The sequence below is a fragment of the Balaenoptera musculus genome, chromosome 2, assembly GCF_009873245.2.
Source record: "Balaenoptera musculus isolate JJ_BM4_2016_0621 chromosome 2, mBalMus1.pri.v3, whole genome shotgun sequence".
NCBI lineage: Eukaryota > Metazoa > Chordata > Mammalia > Artiodactyla > Balaenopteridae > Balaenoptera > Balaenoptera musculus.
In genome coordinates this window covers 104,274,450-104,300,555 of record NC_045786.1, presented here as the reverse complement: position 1 = coordinate 104,300,555, position 26,106 = coordinate 104,274,450, and the positions used below count along the sequence as shown (strand labels likewise).

The 26,106-nt window shown below is 31.8% G+C and overlaps 1 protein-coding gene across 3 annotated transcripts in view; it reads left to right on the top strand.

The window, feature by feature from the left end:
• The window catches only part of NOVA1 (NOVA alternative splicing regulator 1), a 140,278-nt gene that overhangs the window by 110,642 nt on the left and 3,530 nt on the right, over nucleotides 1–26,106 (top strand). For 2 of the 3 annotated variants that reach the window (XM_036844454.1, XM_036844456.1), the window contains one exon: nucleotides 6,148–6,219. The exons of the other annotated variant lie outside the window; for it this stretch is intronic. In XM_036844454.1, coding sequence (XP_036700349.1) covers nucleotides 6,148–6,219 — 72 coding nt within the window. The remainder of the gene's footprint in view (nucleotides 1–6,147; nucleotides 6,220–26,106) is intronic. 3 annotated transcript variants of the gene reach the window in all.

Here is a 26,106-nt window from a genome sequence, read left to right as displayed (position 1 = left end):
TTAAAATAACTAATAAAAATATAAAACTGTATTTATATACCAAAACTACAATATAAACAATGTAGTATAAAAGTTTGGAGGAGTGTGAAAGAAATGTAGGCTAGAGTGGCATTTGGTCTTGTAAAATAGGTGAAGACTTGAACTGGACCTTGAAGATTGTACAGGAATTGCCTGATTAGAGGAGAAAAAAGAAAAAAGCTTATTTTAGGCAGATGAAGCAATATGGATTTGAGGAGAAATATATCATAATTGTTAAATAGTAAAGAGATTATCTTGACAGAAGTGGAATATCTGTGTTGTGGTTTAGAGGAAATTAATGTTAAGTAAATCATGTGGGACCAGATAATGGAGAGTCTTGGATGTCTGGCCAAAGGGTATCCTGTAGATTACGGATTCTTCCTAATATTTTCCAAAAGAGCCCTTTTAATTTCTCTGGAAGGTTATGGAAAAAAAAAAAAAAAGAGGCACCTCTACCCTTTGTTCTCTTCTGTGCTAATACTCCACACAGATTCTTAGAGTGCTTGTAGGAACACCTATTGGTAGGAGAGGAAGAGAATTACTGAGTAATCTACTATGCAGATCTTTAGATTTGAAGGTTTATAAAATAATATTTTTTAAAACTTCTTTTATGTAATACTCGCAAATCCAGGGGATGTTCATCTTTGCCAGGAAAAACATTTTTATGGTCAAGAATGAAGGATCAGTAATACTGGTAACAGTGATGTATGTGGTGCTTATTCTGTTTCTGTGCTAGCCATTGTGCTATGCTCTTTACATTTATTATCACCTTTCATTCATCCTCCCAAAATTCTTCTGAGGCAGGTATAGAGTCCATGTTATACTTATAGAAACTGATGCTTAGAGGAATTTGAGTAACTTACCCAAGGAAATGTAACTGGTAGTTGATCTTAACACTGAGCTGTATGGCCTCTAAGTTTGAGTAATGCTGATAAAACAAAATCCAATAGATTTCTGTCTTCTGGAATTTTTCAGTCTTGAATAAGCATCTCCAAGAAGAGGACCTCAGTTGAAATAGAAACTCTTGTATCAGGGTGAAGTTAGGAGACCAGGCAATATTTTAAGAATAAGATGATGAACACAGTCTCCTCTGGTGGTGAAAGTTGAGACAAAGCTTGAAGTTAAAAGATATTTCAAAGTGAAATCTGTGAGGCTTTGAGACTGGTTTGATTCCAGTTCTAAAATGATGAGGAAAATTTAAAAATGACTATATGTGGTTTTGAGCCTAGCAAAATGTTGAATTCTAGGAAGCAACTAGTGAATTTTAGTCAGGCATCTATGTGAGATAATATTTTTGTATGTTTGTTTCAGGCAAGTTGAATAAGTTGTACATAGTATGTTTTTTCCTTGAAGTAGTCTTTGATAGAAGCATAGGTGAGAATTTAAAACTGAAAATATAGATCCTTAATTGGAGTATAGGTGATAATTTCACTTACACTAGGAGAGAAAAAAGAGATAAAGAAGCAGTTACTTTTTTTTTTTTTTTAAAGTAAGTCAGAAGCATTATAGTATAGTGATTAGGTATAGGATCTAGAATAGGATTGCCAGGGTTCAAATCCTGCCTCTTTAATTTACCAGTTGTGTACATTTGGACAAGCTGTTTTACTTCTGTATACCTCAGCTTCTTTACCTATAACATGGGAAAAGTAATAGTAATCTGTTCTGTAATGATATTGTGAGTATTAACTGAGTGGATCTATACCTGGTTCCTAGTAAGTGCTCCTTATTAACCATAAAGATAAAAGGGAGAAATGAGGAAAGTACAGTATAAGGAAAGATGCTAAAAAGGATCAAATACCCAAAGAAAAATTTGAGAATAACTATTTTTTTTAATAGGAAATCATTGGAGATTCTAAAAGTTAGTTTCAAGTCTATGTTGAGAGAAAAGTTGTTATTTGTTAATAATATTTCCTAAAGGTAAAGAGGCTGGTTAGGTAAAAAAAAAGAAAAAAAGGTGTGAAGTGTGGGAACTGCTGACTTGAAATTGTGGATATAAAAGGAGAAAAATACAAGTTAGAGAGACTCACATAACCCTTGCTACTAAAGAGCGAGTGGCTAATGTTAAAGAATAAAAAGGAGCTTGAAAAGGTAGAGAAATTGGAGATGCCAAATACAGATGAGATCATTAAGGGAACAAAGTGACTCAGGAGTGGTGGAAAGATAATAGTTTAGGGTGTTAAGGTCCTAGCCCCTGAAGAGTAGGAAGTTTGAGCAGGAGATCACAATTTTGTCTACATTGAAAAGAATGATAAGATAGGGAAAAAAGTGGTTTGGAAAACTGAACAGGTTGAAATGAGGCCAATTGTAGTAGATAAGGAAGCTCATTCTGGAATATCATGATTTCTTTCAAGTAATAAAAACTATCAATTGAAAGGAAGATAAAATACATGGGATTGAATGGTTGAAGAGAAGGATAAAGGTGTAGAATAGTAATTAGGAGGAATATAAGCTATGGAATAGGAATCAATTGTAAAAGACCTTTTGAAATTAGACAACATGAGTTTATATTAGGGCTAAGTGGTTCCAGATAGTTCAGACATTGGGAGAATGCTGGATACTTGTCAGGATGAAAAACCACAGATAACAATTACATATTTAAATAGCTGATCTATCATTTTTTATAGATTAATATGCAGATTTATTTAACAGAACTGAAAACAAAGGATTGGGAAGGTGATTGCTCAAGTAATGTTACTCAGTTAGCTAGTAGTACCTTCCATATTAAAATTGAAGTTTGCTGTTCGTTGCTGTTTTCACTATACATATAATAGACCTTGACAGTCTATCATTGTAGATTTGCTTGAGGTAAGCTTATTTATTATGGAGTTTATTTATAGTAATATTCTCTGGTCCAGTAAAACTGTCACTTGTTAACAAGAATGCATTTCATAATTTGTAATCACTTTTTAGTTCTTATTCCCAAGAGCCTAGTGAAATCTACATTTAATTAAATGACTATTATTAAATCTTGAATTTTAAAAAACTGTTTTATATTCCAAAGGATCCACTATTTTAAAATTATAAACTACTTCAAATTTTTCTGCAATAAGTAATTCAGCCTTCAGCGTTTAAAGCAGAATTCTTAAATAGACATTTGTGTCCTATAAATAAAAATATTATACTTTTCCATTTGAAAGATAAAATTGTGCTAAAAAATGCCTGTGCCCTTCATAATCACTAATTGATAAATATAAAAAAAGTTTTTAGCAGTATATATCCTTTATAAATGTTATTTATAACATATTTTAATATATTATTGCTATATGGATATTCAGTTAGTTACATCTTCCAGATATATATCAGAAGTTTTACTAAATGATTTTTTTTAACTTGAAACTGCTTAAACGTTTAGTCTGCATAGTAAATAGGAATAAACGTGTTTATAAAATATTAGGGAAACAAACATATTGTACATTGAAGTATTTCTTATGAATTTTTCTGTTCTATTTGTGTGGTTGAGAACAATTATCAAAGCTGTTTTTTAATCTAATTAATAGAACCTTTTAAACTAAAGGCACTACTTTAATATATTTACACATATCTGTTTATGAGAACAGTTTTTACCACTAGCATTTAAAAAATCAACTGAAATGCAAACTTGCTGGATTCTCTGTATTGCTATAGGTTAAATTTGTAAAGGAAGGAGACTTTTTGTGTTTAAGGGTATCTATATGACTAATAGATAACTATCAATAGAGAACTCACCACATGTTTACTTCACTACATGTTTATTATTTTAGGAATATAAACAAGAAAATATATTTAGATGCAATTGACTGTGTCAAAAGACTCTGACAATCTTATCCCTTAAAGCCCAAACTTATTTAATTTTCACCTGTTTTATTTAAAACATTAAACTCTTAACTTCTTATCAGAATATGATATTTAATAACCAAACCCTTAATGATTTTAAACATATTAATATTGTTCCAGAAGTTTAAAATTATTGTTTTTATTTGTGAGAAAAAAACAGCATCAGAATTATTAAGGACAATGTTGATGAATATGAATTGTATCAATTATTAATACATGCCCAATACTTCACATATATGCCAAGTAAAAAGAAAGATACCGAATAAATTGACAGAAGATAATATTAATCTTAGTGACCACAAATTCTGAGTCACTTGATATTACTACTTTTTCCACATATTTCTTTGCAATATTTCAAGAGAATTCATATCTAGGGCAAGATGGATGTCATAATGAACACCTGTGATACTTCAAGTTGATTTTATCCTGATGCAAATAGAGGAGCCCAACACACATACCTCATGCTTCTGTAGGTTAATGAACTTGGCTTCTAACCTGTATTGGGATAGATGGCCTCCAGATTTATTTCACATCTATTTAGTCAGCAATCTCATAATTACTCTGAGATTAGTAAAGAACATATTCTTAAATATATGTTAACTACTCCCAGGAAATCTGTACAGTAACAACTGTAACCAGAGGTGGGAAAATAAAACCTTTACTCTTCAGTTCATAGTACAAGAGTAGCACGAAGTCAGTAGTGTATGTCTCTGCATAGTATTGCCTGGAAAATAAAATATTAGGGTAATTATTAATGACTGGAAATGAAAGTCTCTCTGGAGAAATGACTTTATAAAATGAATTTATTACAAATAGCAAAAACAGAAAACAAAGGATTTGGAGTGTTTTTTTCTTCTTTTGTGAGGTTTTACTTCTGAATGTAGCTCCTCTCCCCTTTTAAAGTATGATTTAACAAAAATCTTGGTATAACTCAACATTAAATCTAGTTTTCCTCAAAGTATCTTAGGTTTTAACTTAAGAATCAAGAATCCCTAGAGGAGTGGACTGTTTAAAACGTGATCTGATATTAGAATCAGTCTTACTTTGTTACTTGAGAACAGTGAGTTAAGCAGGAGCCTGTGAATTTTTTATCCTTTCTTTTACTCTTAAATGCTTTATTCTATCCTAATTAGGACTTTTGAAATATTAAATGCATAAATATGACTGTATTAAGTAATTTCATCTGCTTTTCCTGACACTGCTGAACCTTTAAAGTTATGCTTTTGCTCATATCTGAGTAATTTTGATGGATACATATTAATATAAAACATAATGTCCATATAGAATTTTGTCTGTACTATAAAACTACCCCATTTCATGTGTTAAATATTATCTATTGAGGGTGCTCCTTAAGCGATGCTATTTGCTGAGTGAAAATATACCTTTTTAAAAAGATAAAATCTTAACATCTTACACACGCATTAAGGTTACTCTATTAGACATGAGAAGTTTTTAAAATGTCTTAAGTATATTATGGTCTCATGTGGCATATTTTATATATAGTTTGTATATGTGTTTAGAAGTGAAATGAACAATAATTTGATTCCTAATATTTTTGTACCTATTTTCAACAGAAGCTGATGACGCTATAATACATTATACCCCTTATCTATATAAATTTTTAGTGTTTAGCACAAATGATAAAAAAATATTATGGCAATTTGTTAAAATGCTATTAGTTACTTGTTTATTAATATGAGGTTAATGTTTACATTTTCAGACGGGCTCTAAATTTATTAAAAATTAATGTTTTAGAAGATAATGTGATATTAAGAACTCAGAACTGCAAATTTAATTGCTTTTAAGTACGGAACCCTAAATTCATGTGGAATCAACTTGTTGGTGATGTCCAACATATTAAGTAGGTGGATACTTTTATGCGAAAGTAAACTTCATTTCACCACTTCTTTCAATCCCCGACTGTATTCATTGATAGGAAAATGGCTTTCAGTTTTACTCATTAAATTTCTTGAATTTTTGTTTGAGATCTCTTTTCCCCCAAGAAAACAAGAGGGAAAGAAAAGAGACTACTATTCATGAATATGGTCAGGATACCTTTAATACTCATGTGAATTTTTATCAGTCACCATCATGATTTCAAGTCATGAATTTATTTTTACATACTTATGCATGCATATTTACATGCATTAGTTACTTAATTGATCTTAGATTCCATTAAATTTGAATGAATAGGAGAAAAATTTGTTCATAGGATTTTGTTCTCGTTATATTACATTTTATTTTATTTTGTTTTATTTAAATAATCAGTTTAAGGCTTATAAAGGTTGATTTGCTCCTGAACTGCTTTATTCCCAGACATTGCCATCTTCCCCAACTACCACCAAGTCCTCTCCATCTGATCCCATGACCACCTCCAGAGCTAATCAGGTACAGTATCATCCTGTCATCTACACCATACTTTTCACGGGTGATTGCCTGCACATTGGAGAAAAAGATACTGGTGGGTTAAGGATGTATTCGTTCATTCACATATGTGCACCATGAACAGATTCCAAATAACCTGAGAAAGAAATATCAATTATTCCTGAAAGTTTATATGCATTTTTAGCTTTAGATAACAAAAATATATTCAGATGGTAGACTACTAGAATTTTGGATTTTCCCCCTAAAATTATGACTTTATGAGCTTTGAGGGTTATTTATTGAGTTGGTGTTTATAATCTCCCTTATTATTTCTCCCTAGGATTCTTGGTATATAAGTTAAGAATATCATATATGTAAAAAATAAATGTATAAATATGACTTACTGAGCAAAGGTATATCTTTAAATGTGAATGCATTTTTCTTTTTTTATTTCAGATATGCCTTACTGTGTAACAATTTTAAACTTTTGATGAAAAGCATTCCTAGCAATCTAAAAGTAACTGGAAATTGGTATTTGCGATAATTTTAATGCTGTTTAACAACTCAGGAAATGGTACTTTCCTAGAATTTAATAATAACATTTTCTTTGCTGGAGTGGCAAACTTTGCAATTAGAAATATATCTTAGTTTGACTTGATTGTTTTGGTACTGAATATTTGCAGGACATTCTTCAAAAATGTAGTTATTTTTGGCACGTTTAAGGAAATCACTAAAATATTCTATGTAATTCAGAGCTTTACTGTACTTTAACATGACAAATGTTGAAAAATATATTTATTAAAATGATTAAACACATTTTCATTTTGTCTGAGTTGAGCTTCATTTAGGTGAGAAATGTTATTTTCCTTAATATTTCCACTTTTTTACTAATACAAGGCCTTATAGGATTATTTAAATATTAAACAAGAGCTTATGTTTTTAGTATATTTTTCATACAGTTGACTAATAAATTATTAACTTTGAACTATATTTGCTAAATATATTAAATGTGGCTTTTGAATATGATCTAATTTAAGTCTATCAGAATTATTTTGCTCATTTATCGATTCTAATACCTTTGCAACCTCAGGAAAAAATTTTAAATAACTGAAAGCAAAACTAACATTTAGAATGTTATTCTATAGTAGGAGCTTGATTTTTATTTTATGCAGTAGTATTCCCTTCAAACAAAAATACTTTATAATGTTCACATTTTAGCCCCAATAAATTGGTTAAAAAAGTACACATCTCTAGTGATGAAACCCAGCACTTCTCTTTGAAGGTAATGGTACTACATAAAGTGAGAACCAAGCTTGTATTATTGATGCACGAAGTTGAAAAGTGTATATACATTTTCACTCATACCTTATCTCCTATATAAGCTTTAATTATATGATATAGAAAACTATTGTGAAAACAACTGACTTTATGTTTTTAATGTTTCTCTTGTACTTCATTCTCTTCCAAATACAAACAAGACAAATGAGTACAACAGTAATAAAAAATGATTTTTCTCAACATAAAAAGTAAAAAATTCTGGATCTAGAGAGAAAAACCATCTCAATAATTTTGTCTTTGAAGTTAGATTTGTATTTATTTTATGTGAACATGAATTTTTATAAAATGATTTCTTAAAAAGGTTACTTGTTGAAGTTTATTAACAATATAATATTTTTACCCTCTAGATATGTTACTACATCCACCTCTGGATATTTTTCTAATTATATTTTTCTAATTGGAAATAATAAGTCATTTGTGGTTTTATACTCTGTTCACTGTTCTAGTTATGTTTGTTAAATGTGTTTTATTTATACTTTGATTTCTTCTGTTCTTCTACAAAGAAGTATAATATCTCCTGCATAACATGAGGCAAGATATAAAAGAACAAAACAAAATCCTTAAATTCATTGAAGGAATTGTAGTTATCTTTCATCTTTATGTTATTAGTAGTTTGTAATTATTTCATTCCCTATGGGTATTTCCCAATAGATTCTATTAATGTTGTAGGACAGAAGATAATTTGGTTTCTGCTGTTTATTCAGTCTTTAGATAGCTCACAGTTGTTTCTGTGGATAGTCCTAATTAATTCAGCTTCACTAAATTGACTTAGATCTGTAAGAGTAACCAAGATAGAAAAATGGGTTTTAATGTGATCATCTTAAACTCTCCATACTTAAAATAGACTCTTAAACCTATAAGAATATAACTTTCATTTCTGGTGTAAGTTTACTGTATTCTTACCCAGCAGTTTAGCAGGTATGTCTCCAGTTTTGTGTTAAAATTATTGTTTATGTGTTATAGCTAATCTGATATCCTCTGCTGTTAAAAGTAACTGCAAACTTTTTCCATGTGAATTTTCATAAACCAATATAAAGCAATCTAGACAACTACTTGTGTTATTTCATCTATAATAGCTAAATGAGTTATGATTGAGTTTTCTTTAGAATAAATAGTTTGTTACAAACTAATGTAATAAAAGGAACTAAGGGACTATTAACATTTAGAAAACCCAAAAATAAAAAGTACAGAAAATACATTAAAGAGTAAGTTTTATCTGCAGTTTCAACGTTTAAAAATCTTTTCTGTTCTTTTTAAAAATGACTATAATGTTTCAGTACATACTGGATTTTACTTTCCTACCCCCATGTTTCCACAGGTCAGACTGTTCTCACAGATCAGACTGACAGACTATAACTACAGTGTTATGGGTCTATACTAATTTCCCCTGGAAAACTGAAGGACTGTCATATGAGAAGCTTTATAGAATGGTGGTTACAAGTCAAGACTGGAGCCTAATTTTCTATAATCAAATCCTTGTTCTGCCACTTGCTGAGTACATTGGGCCTCAGTTTCCCCTTCTGTGAAATTCAGATAATAAATTCATTAACTATTCTTAGAACAATGCTATTCTAGAGTGTACTACTCACCATATAAATGTTAGGTTATGTTTATTTAATATTTTCTGATATTTCTTTCAAGTGATAATGAAAAAGAAAGATTATTCTTTAAGATGGTAAATAATATAGCATAAAACAGCTTAAACTGTTTGAGTTTTATCTTTAAAAAAAGATTCTGTGATACTAATATTGCTGCTTTTTCAACTCTAAAATATTTCTATACAAAGTGTCTGTATGCTTTTTAGGCTAGCTTAAGATGCTCTATAGTTATTTTCTTCCCTAGTGAGAGTACTGAGTTACTTGTTGTCTAACTTATAAATCAAATTGCTGTTATTTTCCTATTAAGAAAGAAAAGTTAGGGGTAATAGTTTTACAACTTACACTTTCTTTTGCATGCATTGCATATTGCAAAGTGCAGGTTTGACACTTTTTACATGTGGAATTTTAACTAAGAAGCAAATATAAAGATACAAATAGAATTAGAGTCTTAATGTGTTTATAAACTTAAGATAAAAAACAGAATCAGTTGGATTTGATCAGTTCTAAGTTATCGATGCTACATTTTTCAGTCACTTCAAGATTCAACAAAATGGTTTTGTTAATCAGTCAATGGTGCCAATAATTAAATTCTTAATTTTAGATTCCTGATTGTTAGCTCTCCTGGGATTCTTCTCAAATTTCAGGAAAAGTGAAAAGAATAAAAAGAATAGTTTCAGAAATATGTGCTTTATAGATATTTATTTATGTACTAATAAATTTGAAATTATATATCAAAATATACAAAACAAATGAAAATAGGTAACTCATACTCATATATAGCACTTTTGCTATAGTTACAGAAAAACACAAATAGAGCTCACTGGTCCCGCTTTGATTTCATGAACACAGATCTCAAATGGACCCTTAATTCTGTCAGGTAATCATAAGCCCAGTCACTTTTTTACTCTTTAGAGGACTGTTTCATAAATTCTTGTCTCCTTTCTCCTTTCCTTTAATTAGTTTTCTGTTGCCGTATAAAAGATTACCACAGACTTATTGGCTTAAACAGCGCACCTTTATTATCTCATAGTTTTTATGAGTCAAGAGTCAAAGGCACTGTTAGCTGAGTCCTCTGCTCAGAGTCACAAGTCAGCAATCAAAGTATTGGCTGGGGTGTATTCTCATCTAGAGGCTTCGCTGGAGACTAATCCGATTTTAAGTTCATGTAGGTTGATGGCAGCATCCAGTTTTTTGCAGCTGTGTGACTGAGGACCCCAACTCCTCATTGGCTGTTGGCAAGAGGAAGCTCTCAGAATCTAGAGGCTGCCCAGGTTCCCTGCTGTGTGACCCTCTCTACAGGCATTTCACAGTTTGGCTGTTTGCTTCTTGCAAAGCCAACAGGAAAATCTCTCTCTCTCCGTTGTGTGTTGCTAGCAAGATGAAGTCTTACTGAACCTAAACACAGGCGTGACTTATTACTTCCTTTGCCATACAGTGTAACTTAATCAGAGCAGTGACATTCCATCCCTTTGCCATATTCTGTTGATCAGAAATCAGGTCACAATTTCTACTCACACTTAAATGGAGGGAACTATACAAGGCATAACACCAAGGGAGCAGAGATCATGGGGCCATCGAAGAATTGTCCCTGCAACAGCACCCCAATATCTCTTGCTCCATCCTCACTCCCGGCTGATGATCTTACTTCCTACTTCACTGAGAAAAATGGAAGCAATAAAAAGAAAAATTGTACAAAATCACAACTTCATTTATACCCACATATTCTACCTCTCATCTATTACCATAAACTTTCCCTGCTCCTGTCTAAAACCGGTAATTTCAGCTGCACGTTAAACCTTATTATTTTTTCTTTACTCAAGGTCATCTCTTCAACAATTCTACCTTCTCTCTCCTTTATCTTTCAAGTTTCTGATCTCTATAGGATCATTCCCATCAGCATACATACCTCTGTTTTTTTTCTCCCATCTTAAAAGACAAAACAAATCTTCTTTTAATCTCACTTCCCTCAGCAGCTAATGCCCTATTTCTTATACTCCTTTGTAGCAAAACTCACAAAAGTTATTTACTCTCTGTTTTCCAGTTTCTGTCTTCCCATCTTTTCTTAAATTCACTCCTATCAGGTTTTTGCCTCCATTCTACCAAAACTGTGTTTGCATAGGATATCAGTGATGATCACATAGCTAATTCCAGTTGTCTGTTCTCCATCTACATGTTATTTGGCCTATCAACAGTATTTGTTATAATTTGTCACTTTCACTTTCTTGGTATACTTTCATTACTTGGCTTCTAGGATATTATTGCACAACCTTGATTTTCCTCCTGTATCATACCTTGTGCTTCATCTCAAAATCCTTTGCTAGTTCTTCCCATCATCCTTCTTAATGTTGGAGTGATCTGGGTCTTAATACTTGAAACTCTTTCTGGGTATATAGTTTTCTTTCTCCTCATATAATACCTTGGCTTTTATATTCTGACATATGCAAAATTTATGTTTCCAATGAGAGGCAGGTTTACTATGAACTAATGAGGCTTAAGCCTTAAGATTCCTAACCTGCACACGCTTATTACAAGGCCCTCTACCTAGTTTTATCTTTATAATTTTGAATGTAGAGGACAAAGATGTTCTCTAAAATTGTATAAGATCCCACATAACTTGGGTTCACATTTCTCTCTCATCTGGATCTCAGAGTGAAACTACAGACTGTATCCAGTTTCCCACTCCGCATTTCCACGTCCATATCTAAGGGACATCTTTAATTCAGAAGTCCTAAAACTACTCCAGACCTGCTCCACCTATAGCCTTTACCGTCTCAGTTGAAGCAATTCCATACATCCACTTTCTCAGATCAGAAATCTTGGATTCATCCTCATCTCTTTTCTTTAATACCCCATTCCTATAAGAAATAATGTTGACTCTACCATTAAAAAATATATAGAATGTTGACCACTTCTCATTACATCTACTGCTACCCTAGTCCAAGCCTGAATTATTACAAAGGCCTCTGTATAGGTTTCTCTGACTTTCTACCTTTGCTCCCCAAAGTCTGTTCTCCACTGAGCAGACTATGGCTTCTAAAATATGTCAGTTTTTAAAAATTACACCTGTGATAGTTTTCCATTGCACTCAGCAAAAGCCAATATCCCCAAAATGACATCCATTAACTTACAAGATCTGGACCTTGCCACATTACCATGTTCACTTCATTTCCTACCACTTGCCTCCTTCCTCACTCTGCCCCAGGCAAATTCACCTGCTTCCGTTTCCTTGCAGTCATTAGGCATGTGCTTGCCTCTCTCTGCACGAAATTCTCTTATCTCAGAGATCTACTTGGCTAACACCTTCATAGTCGTCAAGTCTTTGTTCAAAATTCACCTCTCAATACCCTATGGAGAAGGATATACCTGGCCACCCTATTTGATATTGCAACCTGGCCTCCCCATTCTCCCAAGTACTTCTGATTCCCTTTATCTTGCTGTATTGTTTTCCATTGCCTCATGGAATACTACATACTTTGCTTATTATCATATTCACTGTGTATTGTCAGTCTTACTTTCCTAGAAAATAAGTTACATGAGAACAGTGGTCTTTGTTTTATTCTCTGATGTATTAAGAAGCACTAACCAGGAGCATTATAGGTTCTCAATATTTGTTGAGTGACCAGTGTTAGTTGGAAGAATAGGCTTTATGGTCTATATGTTTTAAAACTCATTTTTTATTTTTGAAAATCCCTTCTTCAAGTGAAATTTTGCAATAATAATAAAAGCCATGTGGTATTAACACAAACAAATATAATTGGTCAATGAAACATAAAAGAGATTTCAGAAATATCAATAGATCCAAGTACATACGGGAACTTAACTGTATTCTGTCATTCATTAAGAAAGGTAGTGTAATTTAGGGATTAAGAGAACTGTACTCTTAGGCCATAGTTCCTAGCTTCTTTGCCACTTCCTAATTTTCGGATTTGAGGAAACATCCTTAACTTCACCATGTGTTTTCTGTTTGTAAAATGAATAATAACAGTGCCTACTTCATAGGGTTGTCATGATTCTTAAATGAATCAGTACATGAGAAGCATTTAGAACACTGCCTGGTCCAGAGTAATAGTTGTGTCATTTTATTTATTTTAGAAAAGGATGTTTTATTTAATAAATGGTGCTGGCATACTTGACTATCCACCTGAAAGAAAATAAATTTGACCTCTACCTTGTACAATATGTAAAAATAAATCTCAATGCATTCAAGATTGAAACTGTAAGACTATTTGATGAAATTATGGTGTGTGAAATCAAGTTGAGGGTGACTTTCTTAAGCAAGAAGGAAATCTAAAACATAAAGGAATAGGTTAAAACATTCAAATATATAAATATTTTATATTTTGGTATAGTAGAATACACCATTAATAAGCAAAAGGTGACAGTACGCTTGGAAAAATATGTTGAACACATTTGACAGTGAATTAATTACTATACAGAGAAACCCTAGATTGATATTAAAAAATAAAAACCCAGGAGAAAAAAATAGGTCAAGATTATGAAAAGGCAGTTTTCAGAAGAGGAAATGGAAATGCCCAATAAACATATGAAAGCATGTTTAACCTTACCAGGCATCAGGAAAATTTGAATCAACATCACAAGATTATATTTTTTTTTTACCAGGTAGACAAAATTTTATGTGTGTGTATATAATACACATATATCAAGAACACAAAAATTTAATCTCCGTGTGTGGGCCTGTGTGTGTGTGCATGTGTTTATAAATTAAAAGTGCTGTCAAGAATATAGGAAATAATCATTCTCATACAGTGTTGATATAAGAAATGCTATAATATTACAGCTTTTGAGAATCTACCCAGTAAAATTTAATGTACCAATACATAGAAATATAGACAAAGATGTATACTGCAGTATTATTTACAGTGGCAAAAGTTGGAAAACCACCTGCTTTAACAGGAGAGTGGCTGAATAAATATGGTATTGTAGAATATTATGTGGTGAAGCTATTAAAAATAGTGAGTTAGAGCCATGTAAATTGGCCTAGAATAGTGTTTGTAATACATTAACTAAAGAAAATTAAGTTGCTAAGAAACATATGGCCTTATTTTTAAGTCAAAAATATCTTGTGTTCATGAATCATCAGGGTGATGACAAGGAATATGAACATTATTAACTTTTTATGTTTCTACTTTGTTTTTAAAGTGTTAACTAAGGGAATGTAAAACAAGATGGAAAAAAATAATGGCTCCAGTTGCGATATTATGTAATGTTTTAAGGAATATAAAGTGGCAACTTTCCAAAAGATTGAGAAAGATTGGACTGTCTTTGATATTAGGTATCTGTTTGGACTACTTGACTCCTTCATTTCCTAGTTGTGGGATGCTTTTTGAGGAGTTTCAAGAAGGATCACAAGAGAGGCTTTAGGATTAGAGGAGACACTTACTAAGTGGCAAAGGAACTGGCAGTTGTTTCAGAAGTTAAAGTTATGCCAAATTAAATGATTATGCAATATTTGTAATAGTTTTCTTTATTCTTTGTTAATTAATATATCAAAGGTTCTCAATTCTAGCCTCATCAAAATTACCTATGTAGATTCTTATTTAATAGATTTAGGATGAGATTAGGCATCTATATTTGAAGAGTTGGAAAAAGGTTTCCTGAAGCCTCTTGTTATTTGTGAATCACCATTTACCATATGAAAAATGCACAGTAGTTTATTAAAAATACGATAATTATATAATTGTGTATTACATAACACTATCTCTTCACAACTTTACTTCGACTTTTTAATGAAATAACACACTTTGAATATTATTTGATTAACATTAAATTAAAGAACAAATATTTGATTTGATTTGATTTGTGCACAAGTTGAAGGGAAAGTGTTAGTATTATCACTGAAAACAGTAAAGGTTACTAATTAATACAATTTAAATCTATGAAGAAATATTATACAAAGGATGATTGTCTTTTCAGATAGCAGTAGTAGTCTTTTGACTGTTACCAAATACAGTTAGAGGTTCTCTAACCTTGGAAATCTTTATATATGCAGATTACATTACTGTTTTTAAAGATTATTTAGCAATATTCTTGCCAACATTTATGGCAGAGAGCTAAATGAGCACTTCCTAACCATACCCATTCCACAGCAAACTTCTAATTTTGTTAGTGTGCTATGCTGTAGATGGTTTGTCCTTCACACCCAGTGATGGGCATCAGAGGATCTTCCTGAGGGCAAGTTAAGAATTACTGCTGAAAGCAGCACACCATTAATATTTTCAGGTTAGAATTATAACACATCATTTAGTAAATCCCATGTTATGTGACCTTCCAAAGTCCCTTCTAAAGGTTTGATTTCATATGAAGACATATTTGTATTTATGGAAAGCCTAGGACTTTTCAAGTTTTCAGATTGAAGAAAATGGTAAACTTCAGAGGGAAAGAGTTAATGAAATATGAAATGTTCCTTATTTTACATCCCATATATGGCTCAGTCACTGATAAAAATGCAGAGTGCCTTGTCTAGTGTAGGCTGGTAAGTAGGCAGATATGCAATGTTCTTCGTCTTGCTGGACCACCTAGTAGGTAAGGGTGGTTGTTTGTTTCATCAGCATTCTCCCTGCAGTCATAGCTCTGGTAGTTCTTGCACACAGTGTGTTCTCAAGACAGAACGTTATATGTGCCTTTAGATAACTAAAGCACTTAGTGCCTCATCACTCCAGAATGTGCACTAGTCTTGCTCTGTGTGTGTGTATATATACCCTTCAACAGAATTTTTTTATCTTTCAAATAGAGCCATATAAAATGGGAAATACATAAAACAGGAAAATCAGGTAGTTATCAAGTTTATTTTCAATATTTTAATTTTATTTTAAAAAAGCTTAGAAATAGGAAAATCTTTGCATATTCTCTCTGATAATATCTTTGCATATTCTCATAGTTTTGCCAGATTGAGGAGTTTGATACCTGATCACTGTGGAATAAAAATTGTCTCTTGTTTTTTCTAATTTTTTAATCTTTGATTTGGGAATATTCCAGTTGATCTTTTTCTCACCTTTTCTTCTGAATCTAGTACCTTATAATTTATTTTATTGGTCTTTGGTTTAGCTATTCTTTTTTTCCTTCCATTAGGTGATACAGTCCTTCAATTACTCTTTAAAAATATATTTGAGAAAGGAAGTGATCTGTTTCACTAACTTTAGACAAATAATGGCTATAAAAGTAATGTATTTTTATTTGTGATTCGTTAAGTATTAGAAGTGAATTACTTCAATCCATATGTAGGAAAAGAATTTAGTTTTATGACTAATAATACATTTTGTTAAATTGCAGACATTTTTCTGTAGCTTTTTATATATTAGTCAATATGTATTTGCACATTACAAGTATTAATGTAATAAGAATAATTCAGGACATTTTCATTTCTTAATGACAGTCATTTGTGATAGTAAATTGTCAACTTCCCTTTACTAATAAGACAGTGAAATGTAGGCACCTATTATTTTTAAAAAAACAAATATTGCCTTCAGAAAAATTCTTGGTGAAATTAAAATATAAGAAATGTTGAATTAGCTTGATTAATAAATATAAAATACTTACAAGCAACTGTAATTTGATTTCAATAATATTTTAAATCATGTTAAAATATGGTACATCAATCTATCATTAACTAATTAATAATAATACTTAATTTTAATGGTAAAAATGGCTTAATCAAAAATTTGTAAAAGCAAAGTAATCCAAATTGTGAAAGTTTTCTTAATAATTAGTTACCTAGTTACATAAGTTTAAATAGAGATCAGTTTTTAAACATAGCTGAGAAATTTACTTCCAATAATATCTTATCAAATTAGTTTGCTTACATTATAGAATATTAAATCAACCCATGTACCAAACTCAGACTTTTAAATGGCTTTATATTCCTAGATTAGATTAACTTTGTGGTTTTCCTAAACAGGCATTTAGCATAATTACATGATTCTTATTTAAAACTATGATTTTAAATTTTCTTATTTTAAAATTTTAAAGTATTTTATAAATCTGCTTTTCTGTCATTTATCAAATCATTTTATATACACATTTAAATGTTTATTAGTATTTATTGTACCACATGTCCGGAAGCTTCATGAAAGCGAGATCTTAACCTTTTTATTTAACTCTGTATTTCCAACATCTGGAACAGTATCTGGAACTCAGTAAATAATTGTTCAATGAATACCAGAAATATACTAAATTTATTTTAAATGAATTGCTTATTCTGCTTTTGCGGCATTTGTTTATTCAACATCCTAATTTGGGGATAATTTTTCTATTTCCTTTTGTGATACTAATTTTTAAAAATTTAAGACAAGGTTTATATGGTAAGAAGAAAAGCTCATCTGAAACCCAACCTCTATTATTTTCTTTATTTCAGTTTTATCTGCATATAATTTTACACTGTTTAATTTAAATTCTATGTATACATTTATGTATTTTTAAAATTTTGCATAGATATTTTCCACATTATTTTATAGCTTTATATAGTGTCTTTACACTGTTCTGTGTATATGACATTTTCCATGTTTTGGATTATTTCCCAGATGGATCACAGAAGGAGAGAAACTAAGTTAAAGATTATGCTCATTTTATAACTTAATGTGTTCTATAAGGTGATTTCCAAAAGCTGATATATACTGCCACAGAAAAGAGATTAAAAGAAAGAGATTAGTAGTTAAGCCATTCCCTCATTTTCATTTGGTTTGCCTTTTTTTTTTTTTTTTGGTGATTAATTTTGCTGCTCTGCTTTGAATATCTTTGATTATTTTAGAAGTTAAATATTTTCTTATCCTGCACAATTCTTTGCTGTCCACTATTTAATGAATTGTTTGTTCATTTTTACCTTCCACTGGATTACCTTATCCATTTCTCTGGCTTTAAATACTATCTCTATGTTAACTCTCAAACTCATAGCCAATCACCTACTTGATATCTTCACTTGGATGACTGGTAGGCATTTCAAACTTGATATATCCAAAATAGAATTCCTGATTCCCTCTATCCTTTTCTTTCACACCTGTCCATCATCTACTTCAGTAAACACAGCCCCTACTTTCATGTGCATGGCTATTTTTCACTTTTTCAATTGATTTCAATCAATTTCACTTAAATTGATTGTTGCAACCTTTAAAATATTAAGTTGAAAATATTAGTTTTCATATAAAAAGCCCAAATATTTCAGATATATTTTTTCACTAATCAGAATTAAGAACTCTGAACATATATCTTAGTGTACATGCCCTGGAAGAGATGAGCCAAAAAGAGAGGGTTTAAAAATAATAATAATAGTTTCAAAGAGCTTTTTGATAATCTGACACATGGATGGTAATGGCAAATGGGACTTCCAGAAATTTAACCTCAATTTAGTAAAAGCTGGTTTAGTAAGCATTAAGAAGACAATACCTCAAATTATTTTCATTTGTAAATAATGAGCTGCTCTATAATAGTTTATCATTTACAACCCTCACGGTTTCTTCATAATTACTTGACTTCTAGTAGTATTCTTTTTTGATATCATTATGTCTAGCTTTTTTTTCACTTCCTTCTTCTTATAAAGAATAGATTTCTCCTATTATTCTTATTCCTAAGTATATCCCTCTCTGACATGTAATATGGTATATTTTTAAAATATGCAACAGTCACCAAAAGAAAAAAAAAAACTTGGATTAATGCTTCAAGGGGAAAAGTGAAAAATATGTTAAGTCAAAAAAAAAATAGTTCAGTTAAACTTTATTTGCCTTTAGACATTTTTTGGTGATTATCATTCATTCTTCTGTCTTGTTCCAAAGAGTCACAAAAAAGAGGTGTACTGTCATTTTCTGCCATGTCTTACAGCCAGAGGGGAAAGTAAAGTATGGCCCTTAGGAAGAAGATATAAAATGGATGTATGGTCTCCACAAAACTTTTTAAAGTCAATTATTTTAAGGTAAAAATGCAATTGCTTGAAGCAAGGCAAGGTGTGGGAGGTAACTGCACCAGTTATGAATTGTGATTATGATTCATAGACACTGTCATTTCATCATCTTATTAATTGATCCAGTTCATTGCTTAATCAAGTAAACACTAATATGTTTATATTCTAGACTTTTAGAACCAATCTGACCACATTTTTTATGGCTAAAGAAGCCTAGCCACAAGCTTGATTAGTAAGAAGCTACAAAATTGCATAGGAAAAACATAATACATTGATGAAAAATTAAGAAAAAGGCATATAGTGCATATTTAATTACTATAATCTTATTGGATTTTTTACTTATTTATTTATTTATTTATTTATTTAATTTTTTTGGCTGTGTTGGGTCTTCGTTTCTATGCGAGGGCTGTCTCTAGTTGTGGCAAGCGGGGGCCACTTTTAATTGCGGTGCGCGGGCTTTTCACTGTCGCGGCCTCTCTTGTTGTGGGGCACAGGCTCCAGACGCGCAGGCACAGTAGTTGTGGCTCACGGGCCTAGTTGCTCCGCGACATGTGGGATCTTCCCAGACCAGGGTTCGAACCCGTGTCCCCTGCATTGGCAGGCAGATCTCAACCACTGCGCCACTAGGGAAGCCCATCTTATTGGATTTTTAAATGACAAATCTGTGTTACTGATTTCAGGAATTTTATGACAAGATTAAAACATCTGTATATTTGTCTTTTCGTAAATTTCAGTATGGGTGCAATATAATTTGAATTTTAGATTTTAGAGATGATAAAGTTGTTTTTGTTTTAAGAACCCAGTGTCATATTTTACACACACACACACACACACACACACACACACACACACACACACACACACTCCTGCATGGCCATGATGGAGTCTTTCAAATACTTTATTATTTAGCTCTTACATAAATCCATATATTTTGCATTACATTCAAGCTGCTCTGGAAGACATAAGATTTCAGCAAGCAAAAATGTGTAAGTTTAAGGGGAAGAACAGTGTTGGAAATATAGGCAACATTTTAGTCATTTGGAACAAATGAATAAACAAAGGCAAAGACCTAGAAAAACAACTAATATAGAGTATATTTAAGAACTAGCAGGTGAAGTTTGGATTCAGCATAGAATACTAGTCATAGAAAATGAAACTGGGAAGACAAGTTGGGGACAGGGTATGGAGAATTTGGAATGTCTACATAAGGAGTCTGGATAATTTAGTGGGTAGCTGGAAGGGGATCATTGAAGGCTTTTGATTAGGGTTTTTTAATAATGCTAAAATAAAAACTCATCCACAGTCTTATCAAGTTGTCTGATTTTATAGATGATGAAACTGAAGTGATTGACAAAGGTCACACAGCAGAGCCAGGGTGAAGGTCCATATGTCCTAACTGTCAATTCTAGATTCTTTTTATTACACCACACATCCCTTTAGATAGGCTAAAGCAGTAGGACTGGCAAGAAGCATTTCAGGGGAAAAAAAATCAACAGTGCATAACAGGATGTAGAGATCTAGGGAGCAAGAGAAGGCACAGATGGCTTCCAGGTTTAAAACCTGGTGTTGGCAGTAGGTGGGGGGTAAGGATATATGAGAGAAGATAGCATGGTATTTTACGATAGATATAAAGACATACTTATGAAAACTGTACTGCCTTGAATTTGGTTATCAAAAGTAAGTAGATTAAACACACTAGTAGAGAGTTTGAAGAGCTGGTTTTTCATTCATTTTGGATATTTCATGTAGCTCTGTCGTACATACTTTGTCAGAGCAGTATTTTTTAGAAAGGCAGTTATTTATATATTTTTAAATCTATAATCAAAAGAAAGATACACTTTTTTCAGTTTACTTTGGTCAGCAGTTCAGTGTGGATCCCCCAAATAACACATACATCTCCAATGGCCACTAATAAATGGTGCCTCAGTAGCCCAAGGTGTAATACATTAGGCAAATGAAAGAGATTTATCCTGTTAGATCATGTATGTCTCAGTAAAAGATATGTTAAATAATCCACTCGTGTCTCTTTACCAGAGTTATGACATCTTGACTTTTAGAGCATCAAGGGATACAATAAACTGTCAGTATTTCTTTTGGATAGGCAAATACTACATGATATAACAAGAACTTATTTTCAAGGATACTGTTTTGTCAATTACAGGTTATTGAAATCCAATTCTAAGTGGCTTAACCAAAAAAAAAAAGAGGGAGGGAATTATATTGATTCTGTGCTGGCTTTATACATGGTTAGATTCAGATGCCAAAATGGTATCAGAAACCTCTCTCTCCATTTCTGAAGTCTCCTTTTATCTAAGTCAACTTAAAATTATTTTCAGTCAGCTTCTTCCTCTTTCCGTATAGTGACAAGATAGGACTAGTAACATCAAGCTTGTGTTCTGCTAGATTAAACGCACAGTTACTTCCATCCCAACAATTTCACAGATTCTTCAGGCTAACTCTTATTGGACCATCCTGTGTCATGTGCTCAATCCCAAATCAGTACCTGCTACGAGTGTGGAAAGTGTGATATGCAGACTTCTTAGGTCATGTGTCCACTTCTAGAGGCATTGGAAGGTGGTCAGCCTTACCTAAAGTACATGGCACTCAGAATGAGAGAGGGTTATTTCCTGAAGGAAAACTGAAGTCTCTTGTTGTAAGGAAGATCGACATCAGCTGACTGAGTGAATGAAATAGCAGATATCCACAATTGATAGGAATTGCTTTGAAAATGTAAAGCAGTACATATATAGTGTATAACATGGCAGCCCTAAATGAAATAGTTCATACTATTAATTGAGCTATCTTAAATTATACTGGAACTTGTTCTGCATTTATTTTAAAGTATCACTTTATGAAATAGTTCAATAATTTTCCTGCCATGATAATGAAGAAATACGATGCCTACAGACACTGTCATTCTTTTTTAAGACCATAATGAATTGGGGTTCTTATTTGGCAGAGGAGTAAATGTGTTTTTCTTAATGCTTATTTTTAATCAGAAACGTATCAATATTAAAGCCTACCTATTTGGTATTTTTAACTCTTTCCATGGGATTCCCATAGAGGTTCTTTTGTGGTTGCAAATAGAGAAACAGCCACTTCATTACTTTTTTTTCTGAAAAGTTGATGCTAATAAAATTAGTATAATTATACTGTTAATCTTACTTCATGTTTCTTTGATATAACAATTGTAAGTCTAGGAATAAGCAGAATTTAAGTAAAATTCTTTTCTTTAAAAATAATACCATTATTTAAGCAGATCATCACATCACTACTAAAATGGACTTAGGTTTGAACAGGAACTCTCCAACACAGAGATAACAGAGCAACCTCATTGGGAATGTCTGACAGTAAAGAATAGGCTACTGATAGTACAAAAATGAGACATGATCATCTTTCAAAGATTTTCTTATCCCTTCTTCTTCCAGTTAGGCTTTCTGTCTCCTTTGTACCCTTTATATATTTCTGTACCCACACTTTTAAGACTTGACTGCACTGACACATTGACACATCTGTTTTCTATAACTGATCTGGAAGTTCCTTAAAGACAGAAACAGTGCCATATGTATCCTTTATTTCTAGCTCCCAACACAGGGCCTGGGCCACTCAATAAGCATTTCATAGAAGATTGGGTGGATGGTAGCAACTATAGATCATAGTTCTGAAGGGAAAGCTGATTTGTAACTGTCAGGAATATATCTGGTTTAGCTGATACATGTTACACCAAATAATTGTATGCTGTTTAAGGTCCAGTTTTTCTTTCTTTCAGTTCTTCAAAAATAAGAATATTATGTAAGTCAGTGTATTAACAGACTTTACCAATGAAAATGAAGTCACAGATACAATTAAAATTTGCTATTTGTCTTATCAGTGGGGATGCAAACACAGATTTTCCTTTTTTAAAAAATAAATTTATTATTTATTTATGTCTGCGTTGGGTCTTCGTTGCTGCACGCAGGCTTTCTCTGGTTGCAGTGAGTGGGGGCTACTCTTCGGTGCAGTGCGCGGGCTTCTCATTGCGGTGGCTTCTCTTGTTGCGGAGCACAGTCTCTAGGCACACGGGCTTCAGTAGTTGTGGCTTGCAGCCTCTAGAGTGCAGGCTCAATAGTTGTGGCGCACGGGCTTAGTTGCTCCGTGGCATGTGGGATCTTCCCGGACCAGGGCTTGAACCCGTGCCCCCTGCATTGGCAGACGGATTCTTAACTACTGCACCACCAGGGAAGTCCCGGAGATTTTCCTTTAGGTAAATGCTGTATTCCTATATCTAAGAAGTAAGCAAATAGGTTATCTCACATAATTCTCCACAGTCCTTTCCTCCAACCCCCACCCAATCAGTGTTCAGTTGCCCACCATCTCCAAGCTTCCACACCTGTGTCTCACTGCTTTTTGGCTCTGATCTGATGCATAGGGTGGAAATAGAACACTACTCTCTCTGAGATATTATACAAGTGAATTAATTTTTCTTTTTGTCTCAACTTGTTTTCAGAGGGTCTCTTTCCTCTCTGTGTCCATATTAGATTAATATTAAATATGCAAATAAATATGGATGTATTTTTTAACTTTTCAGAGAAAAAAGTGTAATTCTAAGAGGTTTTCATGTCCTTGTGTCAGAAATAAAAGTTGGGTAACTTTCAGTGGCTAGGCTACTAAGTATATTTATTAAATTTGGAATTTAATAACTTACATTTACATTTTCTTTAATTTTCTAATTTCTAAGATTATTCATTGTAAGCAGAATTATTCCTATCTAAAGTTGGTAAATGCTACATATTACAAATATTAATATGCAATCACTATTGTCTTCTATTAAATCATAACACACCTTTATATGTGGACAAATGTCAATTATACCAACAAAATTCGGAGGCCAGATCAGTATTTGGTAAAACAACAAATACAAATATGTCTGACAGTACTTCATATAAGATTATTTCAAATAGTTAAAACTAAAATCCAGAAAATGTGCTTACTACATAAGGACATCTTTAATATAAAGATAGATGATGTGGTGTAATTCTTTAATTTGCAAAGATACATATTTTTTGGAAGATGTTTACTTTTATGAAAAGTTCACATACTGTTTCTGAAATATATGTTATTTCAGAATTTTTGAATATTTAAAAGAGAGAAAAATGATTAAAGGGAAAAATTTTAAAAGGAAGGACAAGGTAATGTGCTTGTGTAAGTAATATAAGTACTGTGCACATATTTGCAAGTTCTTTTGGAAGCATAAACTAGTCCTAGAGTTAAAAGAAAAGGTTATAGGTGCAATAAATATAGTATGAGACTGGTATGCAGTGTAGTAGAAATTAACATCATCTTCACATACCTTATACAAGCTTAAGGTGATTTTAGAGTGGATGTTATAAAATTATGTATTTCATTACTTTTTATTGACAGTCTATAGGATAGTTCCCATAATTAACCTCTCATGTGCTGTTCTCTTCGTGGGTTATAATCATACAGGCAATCATTACATTGAGCAAAACAGCAGTGATATTAAAATTTAAAATAATTTAAGAACAGCTCTTTTGAAAGTCTTGGTTGATTAATATATTTTTCTTCATAAAAAAATTACATTGAAACACCTCAATTTGTCAGTATATAAATGTTTTCAACGATATTGTTTCGCAAAAATGTTTCTCATTTTCAAAAGAAATATTCACAAAATATAATCATATTTAACATTCGGATTTTTAAATCCTTAAAAGTAAATTTTCTTAATATTTTATGTGCACAGGATAAAATGTAAGGATGATTCTAATCTTATAATTGGTGTAAGATGTAATCATGCTTTAACTTTCTAATTATATCACTTTAACATATTTCAGCATTTCAGACAAATAATTTTCTACCAAAAAGTCTGTGAACAAAATTAACAAATTAACATGTTAAAAAAATTATTTCTCAGTCTAATTCTTGAAACTGAATGCACTTAATCAGGGGAATATGAGGGATATATTTGACATTCCGAAGAAATGTCTCTAGAAAATTTAGATTTTTTTCAAAAAAAATGAAATGATTATATAGACAAATCGTAATGAAACAAAACTCTACTGTGACTATAAATTATATGTGTGGTAAGAAAAGTTGTGTGGTATGTGTGTGTGTGTGTGTTTAATACATGTAAATATATTTATGAGGTAACCCAGTCTAGAATTTGAATTTATACTTTCACTGCTTGCTACCTTCCTAAAAATGCATGGCTCTATTTTTAAAAAAAATATCCATACCCAAATCTGTGTTTTAAAGATAACATGGCAATACTTGCTAAAAATTAACTAATGAGATATCTCATAGATGATCTCAACTAAATTTCTGCTCAAATTTCAATAAATATTTCAGCCTGCCCGTTTAAATGTCTGGGACAAGGAAAGCAGTTCCTTCAGTGCTTTGTCAGTGACAGAACATTCACAATTTTTTATCTACCTGATGAGTCATAAAACAGTGTCATATGTATCTTTGTGCTACCAAAACATAGCTTTAAATGTTAATATCTGTATTTTAATTTTAAGGATTATAAAAATAACATACTGATTTTATACCTCTTATAATAGTATTTGATTATGACTAAATAAATAAAAATATGCTGGGTTTTGTAGCTGAATGTTTCAGAACAAATTAGCTAAAATGCCTATACTTCGTACAGTCACATTGAATCGTTGTAAGTATTCATGTGACTACAGTAATTTTCAGTAACCTTTGACAATATGGTTGTAAGCTGTTTTTAAAAATGTAGCTATTACTGCCAAAAAGAGAATGATCTACCTAATCAAAATAGTCATTTTACAAATTTAGATAGAACATCCATGTAATATCATTCTCAAATAGCCCCTAACCTACCTAAAAGCAATTGAAAATTTTTATATTATTTAGAGATATTTGTTATTTTTATAAAGTTATAGGTTGGTGTCAGTTTAGTTGAAAAACTAAAATACTACTACTAATAAATATATTGACCTCCATTTCTGAAAATATTAGTCATAAAGTAAGTAAGGTATTGAACAACACAAAAATTACTAGGTGATAAGGAACATGAAATTAATGTTTTAAAGGGACTCAAGAACT